Below are 8,657 nucleotides of genomic sequence, written 5' to 3'. Positions count from 1 at the left end.
TTAATTTTCTCCAGTGCCCAGGGCAGTCAAAGGGTACCTGGCTCTTTTCCCACCTGCTTAGGGCAGTCTCCCATTTCAGTCCTTGCTGCCAGAAGACATTTAATGAAAAAGCGACCCTGCCAGCGCTCCTACTCGCCACGCTCCTAGCTGCTCGCTCCCTCAGCCAAGCAAACCAACCGTGCCAAGAGCAAGAACTGGAACAGGATTTTCCATCCCCTCTCTGTTCTCCTGCATGCAAATGTGCCCAATTCTGCAGAAACAGGTATTAAACACCTGCAGCCAAAAGAAAGCACTGAACCCATCTAAGGTAGCTGCTTGAAGCACTCTGCAACGGTGAAAGGAGGACCAACACTTTGATCATCCCTTCATAAACAGGAGGCCAAGCAACAGGGACCATCTTGCACAAGAGTCCAAGGTGATCCAAATCCAGATGAAAGGATGTACAGTCCCTGCCTTCCTGAGGGGCTGTAACAAACCTGTAACACCCACAGCCATAAGCACGAGGGAAGGAAAGAAAAAAAAAAAAAAAGACTAAAAAGAGGCATTTCTGAAGAAAGTACAAGGCTGCATGAACACAGAGAAGCAGGCATATATAATGGCGTTTTTATTCAGAACACCTTTAACTTGGATTGCAATTATTTCAGGTTTTAAAGTTAAATTCAGGCAGCAATTGAGAAAAAAAACAAACCAAACAAATAGTCCCTGTGTGCACAAACAATGCAGCTTTGAATAATACACGATAAGTTTATTTCATATTAACATGAACAGTAAAAAGTGGACATTTGACAGGATTTTACTTCAGGTCCTTTTCTTTATTCCTCTATTGTGTCCTTTTTGCCAGTCTCTTGTCCCTCAAATTGTGGATACTTTGCCTCAACGTCAGCCCAAGTTAGATAACCGTTTGCCAGGTCACGAATGATGGCAGGAAGTTCAGAGATCTGCAGGCAAAATCACAAAGACATATGAAACACAAAGTCATCAGAATCAAGTTGCTCTGTTGGATACTTGGGGAACATGGGTAATGTTTACATCGGCAACAGAACAGATGCAAGGTATCTTCTTGCAAGATTATTTTTGGGGAGAAAACCCATTAACTAGGAGGACATCTTAAATCACAGTCTGTGTCATATCAGCAAAGACTGCTCAGTTATTCAGGGTGAGCCCTGAGGGAAATGCAACTGTCACTGGGGCGGACCACAGCAAGGCTCATCCCTGGTAGTGTTATGTTACAGTTTTCGAAGGGAAAGAAAATAATACACACATCCGAAAGATGCTGTAAGCCAAGATTTAGCCAGGCCCTATTTACTGTAAAACCAGGACAAAAGAAGCTGCTAGTTGCCTTTTCTTTGCTCTTCATAGAACACTGTCATGGTGCAAAGGATCAGCTTAGAGAAACTAGAAAATCTGCAGAAACTGAAGGATAACAAGGTCTCATCTCTGCTGCTTGGCATTGAGAGGTCATCCAGGTGATACAGAGACAGATGGGTTCCCTGAGGAACTGGCACTGCCTGTTACACTGAACCAAACCCACAGCCCGCTCAGTAGCCCCAAGCAGTACAGGTGCTTTTGTACAGAGCAGAGCTAGAACAACTCAGCCTCGCAGATGAACGCTAACTCCTCCTCCAGGAGCCAAACTGTGTTCCTGGTGGGGACCAGGGAGAGAAGGACACGATAGAGGTGCCAAGGCCACACGTCCACAGCTCTGAGCAGGTTTTGCTCGCCTGCAATGAGACCACCATAGGGAGGTTTGCTATTCCAGTCTCTGTATTATGGCCATACTAGCAAAGCAAGCTTAGTGCATAGCTTTTGGGCAATGGTTCACCAGTTTCTCTGGTGCTACACAGGCAACATGGGCAGAAAGCAAGCTTTAAGGAGTTATGTCTGAGTTATGCTCTGTCAGCCAGCCTGTAGCAGGCAAAGATCTTTCGCCTTTTGGTGCCTGTGGATTCAGAGGAGCCCTGCCTTTGAAAGCCAGACACAACCCAGCAAATGCATTTAATCAGCAGCCTCCACTTGGAAAGAAGCACTATAAAGAGCAGTGCAATCACCACAAGGCATGGTTTTCAATTAAGATCAACACCTCTGCATCCAAGAAAAACAAAAGCCTCTCCTCACTTTAGTAGCAGGGCCAGCATCTTCTGTTTGACCAGTATCTCTTCCCTGGGGATTTCTCAGAAGAGCTAAAATGCCTATGAGAGCTGGAGGCAGCTCCTGAATAGACCAGAGTCATTGCTGGATCAGAAATAGCAGCTAATGCTCTCCCCTAGGCCCTAAGAAACAGACTCAGCTCTGTCAGGAGCCAAGCCCGTCTGCCTGCCCTTTACCTCGGCTCGGATCTGGCGCATCGAGTCGCGGTCTCTCAGGGTGGCGGTGTGAGGCGTCCGGTTAACAGTGTCAAAGTCGATCGTGATCCCGAAGGCCACACCAATCTCATCAGTCCTGGCATAGCGCCGGCCGATGGATCCAGAGGAATCATCCACCTTGTGAGAGATGCCGTTCCTGGTGAGTGCTTCAGCTGCAAGAAGCAGAGAAGGGGGGATCACCAAGACTCATTACATACTCAGGAGGCAACATGATCCTAGCAAAGGCCTCCGGTATCCTCATGGCACTACCTCAAGTGAGGCACCATGCGTCCTGGTTTCAAGCAGCAGAACAGACCCTTTTTCTTTTTTCTTTTTTTTTTTGACAGAAGATCCAATGGTCCAGTATCTCCCAAGACTACAAGCTCAAACACACCCCACGGGTACACTGCTACTCTCACAGCTTTCCACATTGCATCACTCAACTCTCACCCAAAGAGCAAAGTCACTGACGACTTCAACCTGTCATTACAGTCCCACAACTCTGCTTTAACTCAAAACCATGCCAGCCTTACATGTATGCAAGGGCATGTCCATCCATCATGGGGAGGCGAGCAGAACTGTCTGTCCCAAGCAGAACTGATGCCAACAGCGAAAGGCACTGTCTGACATGCAGCCTATGTTCCTATCCTTCACTTACTCACTTTTAGATGGCACCAGTGGGCATTTTGACAGAAATGCTTGGAGGCTCAGCAGCTCTGGGACCAATTCAATAAATTAGCTGGCCAACCAGAGTGAAGAAAATAACTAATAAAAAAACAACCAAACAAAAAAACCCCCCAAAACAAAAACCCACTGCTCCTGACAGCTTCTCCTAAGCAGTGGGAAAGATATCTTTTTGACATAGAAGGAAAAAAAGAAGTCTTTTACACTGCAAACCAGCACGGGGAAGGGCAGGGAGTTGAGGCTAGACTGAAGAATTTGATGGATACCCAAAGCTGACTAATACCAACCAAGTCAGCTGTTTTAGTTTGATGGCTCTCCCTTTGCATGAGAGCCACGTGATCCCACTGCTATTTTCTTCCTATAGCACTGAGGAAGGGACTTCTGTTCCCAGTCCACATCCCCATTGGACCCACAGTGCTTAAGACACTTACATAATTCCTTGACGAAAGGCATGAATTCCTGATTCTGGCTTAGAGGAAGAACGGAGCATTTGAACGGTGCTACAACAGCTGGGAAGCTGAAGAACTACAGAAAAAAGAAAAAGCACAAATAAATACAAGTTTAATGGTTAGGCCAGATTCTTAGGAGGTGAGAATAAGCTCTGACTGAGGTTGGAGGCAGGGTGACTGTTCCAGGCCTTGTACTGGCCTGGAACAGGCCTTGTACTGGCCCTGTTCCTGTACTGGCCTTCTGTAAGACATTAGCATTTAGGGTCCCAGCAGTGACACCTCACACCACTGAAGCAAGATTGATTTTCTCCAGCTGCCCTCCACTCCCCCTTCCCTCCTGACAGCTAAATGTTACCTCCCACCAAAAGAGGTTTACCAGAGCCCTCCCTGAAGAAAGTGAACCTCATCTGAATTACAGAAAAATGAAGGGTAGAGGGGTCTTCCCAGGAGATTTAGTCTTATGCACAGTCTAAACCAAACTCCATTTGATTCCCACACTGACTCCACACACGTGGAGCATATGCAGCTCAAAGGTTTTCAGAACCCTCCACAGACACCCTCAGAAAAGAAAAACATGCCAAAAAGGGGAAAAGGGGGGAGGGGGGGAAACATATCTTTCCTGGCAGTCACCAAGGCCTGTAAGGGTACAAAAGTAACGCAATTGAGACGTACCACAATACAGAGCAGCCCAGGCTATATAGAAAGTAAATGGGTACTAGAAGGAAGCTAAGTCCAATATTTTAGACTTCATGAGCAGTTTGTGATTGAAAGTCAAGAGTGTCCTAACTTTGAGCTCCTGAATCCTGTTCCCCCCACTCATAACTATATCACATCCTGTGGCAACTAGAGACTGTTATTCTTCTTTTCTATAAACACAGTCTAGCGGCCAGAAACAATGAAGAGGAACCATCATCGAGTTTACAGCCAGCTTCCCATGGGCCACCAGCAATGGTGCAGAGCATCACAGTTTGGGCACTGGTTGCAACAGGCTGGTGCTCTGTAACACACATTTCCCTCTGGCCCCTGCTACAGCAAAGTTTCAGGCCAAGATTTTAGGGGTGCCCAGAATCAGAGAAGGTTGAATTTCACGGGGGACTGAGGGCACAGTTAGTCTATTGTCCATCTTGCTGCACAGAACTATGATTCCAGGAAAAGCAGCAAAGAGAGAGGAAATAAAACACTGAAGAGATGCCTTTCTCTGAGCCATGGGACATTGCAAAGTGTGAATCCAGAAGGAGGAATTTCTTGCCCCCTTGCCAGTAATAGCGAGAGCCTCATGCACACACAGCCCCAGAATGCTCTCAGTGCTCATGTATAAATGACACATACGCTGGCAAAAACAGCAATTCAACAGCCCACCTGGGTTTTCCCATCTCTACTGTGTATTCTGCAGTCTTATTTTAGCCCTTCCCCTGGATGTCAGGGAAAGGCAAATGCTTGCAGCTGGTTTAAGCTGAGGCCCAGCAACAGGAAAGCTCACCGTTCTCTGCTCGTCTCCTTCCCGGATGTGGAATGTGTGTTCGAACACTGTGTACATGATCCTCCCAATACCAAATGATGGTTCAATTACATTTGGGATGATTTCTTCCACTGGAACACAAAAGAACCCACGTCATCATTAAAAAAGAATTTACACACAAAAAAAGATGTGTTTACTGAAGCTGCCTTTCTGCTCAGAAGTTCTGATTACATGTAGCTAAGCACATGGAAATAAAAGGCTAGACATGCTCTAAATACAAATACCTGAAGTAGAGATTTGGACTTAGTCCACGTACAGAATATATTTAGGCTGTAAATAATAAGTCAGGGCCGCTTCTCTGGCCCTAAGAACAAATAGCGTAGCACAACTTGCATCCACGCAGAATAAACCCTCTTCTCCTTCACAAGAGCGAAGACTCATCCAAACCGTTCACTGGGAACGGTCCCTGCTCCACACCAAGCCACAAACTATGTCCAGGCATTGTCTAGGAGAGTGCTATTTGGCACAGACCAAAACTGCGCCAGGGAACATGCTAGCAATTAAACAGCCTGGATAACGGCAGGGTAATGCTCAGTCCCTGGCACACTTTGGTTTAATGTACAGACATAGCCTCAGTATCCAGCAGACTGAGCAGAGAAGCATGGAGCTTCAGATCCAACTCAAATGCTAGCAAAGACTCCCTCCGTATTCTTGAGTTGTTCAGCTGCCTGCTTCAATGCTCGTCCCCTCCCTCTTCTCCATCCCCCTCCAATGTATCACAAGAGTGGGAAAGGACAAGGATCAACTCGTTACTGTTTGTCAAAATTCCCAGAAAACATGATGTGCTATGTTATTATACACCCATCATTCTCTCACTCCTTGCCACACGTCTGTCAAAGAGGCTTTTTCCTCCTTCTTCCCTCAGTGCATGAAAGGACTTCAGTGGACAGCTGCCCTGCTCAGACAGTGCAGCTTTTTAGAAAAAGCTCAGACAGCTACTGGAGAAGAAACAACAGTTATAGGCATCAGCTGCTTTTGAAAATCAAGGGTAGAATCCAGCTCTCCAGCACTGCACCCTGACTCGCCTCCCACTCTATGTGCCTAGAGAGCCAATCCTCCTCAATTAAGCACCTAACTCAGGGTGGGACTTTACCTTCCCAAAAGGATGGTCTTGTTTTATTTGTGCATTGACCAACTAGTTTTCAAGACAAGAGAGAGTGAAACCATAAGCTTTGCCTTCTGCTTGCAGACAGCAGCCAAACTGCCAAATATACAAATTTAAAACCAGCAATACTATAATCCCTAACAGTTACAACTCTGGTTCCTTCTTCGAAGTTGTGACAAAGCAAAGCCTGGCACAGCAACAGCACATGCTGACTGAAAGGCACCTGGACATGTCAAAGGCTCAGCAGCTGTAAGAACAAATATATACTGTGCATGCTACAAGTTATTCTACTCCTTCCCAGGAGCATTTATCATAGTCCCAACCTAGGGCAGGATGATCCACTAGTTAACAGTATGAACTGGGGAAAAAATCTACCTCAGTCTCCAGCTCTGTCAAAGACTTCCCAAATGACCTTGGGTGAGGTGCTTACAGAGCTGGCTGGAAAGACAAGACTTCTTTGAGGAACTAAATCCATGCATTTTGGAAAGTTACCTTCTAGCCCCATTTACCATATCAGGACAAAAGCTCTGTGGAGATGCAGTCACTGACCAAAGCTGATGTGTGATTATCAACTACCAGGGGAACTGACTGGACTTGTCAGCTTAAAGAGTCTGGTCAAGACGGCAGCCTGGTGAGCTGGCAGATGAAGACTTGGCTCCAGGCAGCACAGTGACAACAGGAGCTCTGAGCACAGGAGATCTGGCCATAGCCCTACCAACAGACTGCCACAGCCCATCTGCTACACTGCAAAGGACTTGAAGATTAAAGCTCCCAAAGCTGGTGCACCTTCCCCAGCTCCTCCATCACTACAGCAGCTGGTTCTTAGCACCACATGGGACCTTACAAATCCCAGAATATGCAACTGAAGCAGCATGAATATAATACAACACTCAAAGTCTATTAAATGGGTTGCTGAACAGACCAGGCGAGAAGCGGGCAGACAGGCCTACACCAGTGGTCACTGAAATCCCACTGCTGTGTGAAAGCTTTCCAACTCTCAAACTGTCGAATTTCAAGGAAATAACATTTGGCATTTTTCCTGTGCCATGGTACAATACTAACAGGACAATCCAACTAATAAAGTTCACATTCAAAGTGTATCCTGATCTGCCTCTTATTTTTGATGATCAAACAACAAAGATACAAATTTACCATGTAACGTTTTCTGAAATCTCTTCACAGTAACCATGTCCTTTGTTAATTTAAAAGTTTTCCCTTCAGTTTCAACAGTGAATTCCCTGCAAAGGAAAAAGAAGTCACTTATAACTTATTTCTTGCTGTAGCTTTTATTTCTTTAATTGCATCAGTTGGCTAACTTTAGGAATAGGGCAAGAGAAGACAGGGCAAACCCCAGAGATCAAAGAAACATGTGGCATACCCATTAAAAGAAATTCATGTTAATAATAAAATTACTACATCTACTTTAAAAGCAACCATTTTCATAATCACAGTGAACTTAGTTGTGGTTAACAGCCTGAAGCAAACGCAATTAGGAAATGGAAGAATCTCAGGATGAACTATATACACCAAAAGAAAAAAAGAGGGAGGCACACAAAACAGGCACTTGCTGCAGACTGTACATCTTGTCAAGTGCATGGACTTCTCATGAAAACTGACTTGTGTCAGAAGGTACCCTGCATTTTCACAGATACCAAACAAAGGGGAGGGTACAGCACAGTTAGTTTATTGATTATTTCTAAAGCTGTTGATATTACAGTCCTTTAACTACTTCCTCTCGCTCCTTGCTAACTTGCAAGTAGCGCACACTCCTTGCTGAGGAGACCTTAGGCTCTACTGACCTACCCCACTTATGGGAAGCAAATGTCTTTATTACTACGTGTCCTAACAGAAAACTGTCACTGTAAACCCAAGGACTTTACATCATGGATTTATACAAACATGGCCATATGAAAGGCAGGTCTAACATACTGACACTATCAACATGTACTCAGCAATGGTACATGTTGAAGCATTCAGATCAACATAATACAAAACCCAACATGTTTAAGAAGTGTGCACTAATTGCCTGCATTTGGACTCAATACCAAATGGGCTGAAGCTTATAAAGGTTTTGCTCTGAATGCAGCTACAACTGCATGCTGAGTTTAAACACAGTCATGATTTGCAGTCCACTATCAATTCAAACCCAGGTTACTGCTTGTAACTCATCTATTGAATCATTTCAGTGGGGTTCTGGATGAACTACGTTCACTTTCTTCTGATTTGGATGCGTGTACACATCACCATATTCTGAAACAGTTTCCCCATTTTAAGTGCTACTGTTTTTTCTACACTCTCACATTCATAGATATGTAAAAGAAATAAATCTTAGCTCAGGGAAAAAAAAAAAACAAAACAAACAAACAAACAAAGAAGATGGAAACATTACCATTCTGCAATGCAGTCATTGATCCTACACCTTGTACCATTTCAAGCAGAAAATAAAGTTTATTTTTTATTATTGCACCATCATAACATATACAGCTGTTGGCCTGCTTCAGCCAAATTTGACAACTGTAGAGATCTCTTACATTTTCAATTCCTGCATGTGTTAGGAA

The 8,657-nt window shown here is 44.8% G+C and overlaps 1 protein-coding gene across 2 annotated transcripts in view; it reads right to left on the bottom strand.

Annotated features, from left to right (window-relative positions):
• Nucleotides 1-589: 589 nt before the first annotated feature.
• GARS1 (glycyl-tRNA synthetase 1) overlaps nt 590-8,657 on the bottom strand; it is a 28,821-nt gene continuing 20,753 nt past the window's right edge. For both annotated transcript variants that reach the window (XM_049798526.1, XM_049798527.1), the window contains exons 13-17: nt 7,252-7,337; nt 4,956-5,065; nt 3,458-3,551; nt 2,325-2,515; nt 590-938 (exon numbers count right to left, since the gene is read on the bottom strand). In XM_049798526.1, coding sequence (XP_049654483.1) covers nt 813-938; nt 2,325-2,515; nt 3,458-3,551; nt 4,956-5,065; nt 7,252-7,337 — 607 coding nt within the window. In that variant the 3' untranslated portion in view covers nt 590-812. The remainder of the gene's footprint in view (nt 939-2,324; nt 2,516-3,457; nt 3,552-4,955; nt 5,066-7,251; nt 7,338-8,657) is intronic.

The sequence above is a fragment of the Accipiter gentilis genome, chromosome 4 (genome assembly GCF_929443795.1).
Source record: "Accipiter gentilis chromosome 4, bAccGen1.1, whole genome shotgun sequence".
Classification (NCBI taxonomy): domain Eukaryota; kingdom Metazoa; phylum Chordata; class Aves; order Accipitriformes; family Accipitridae; genus Astur; species Astur gentilis.
This window is presented reverse-complemented; position numbering and strand designations above follow the sequence as displayed.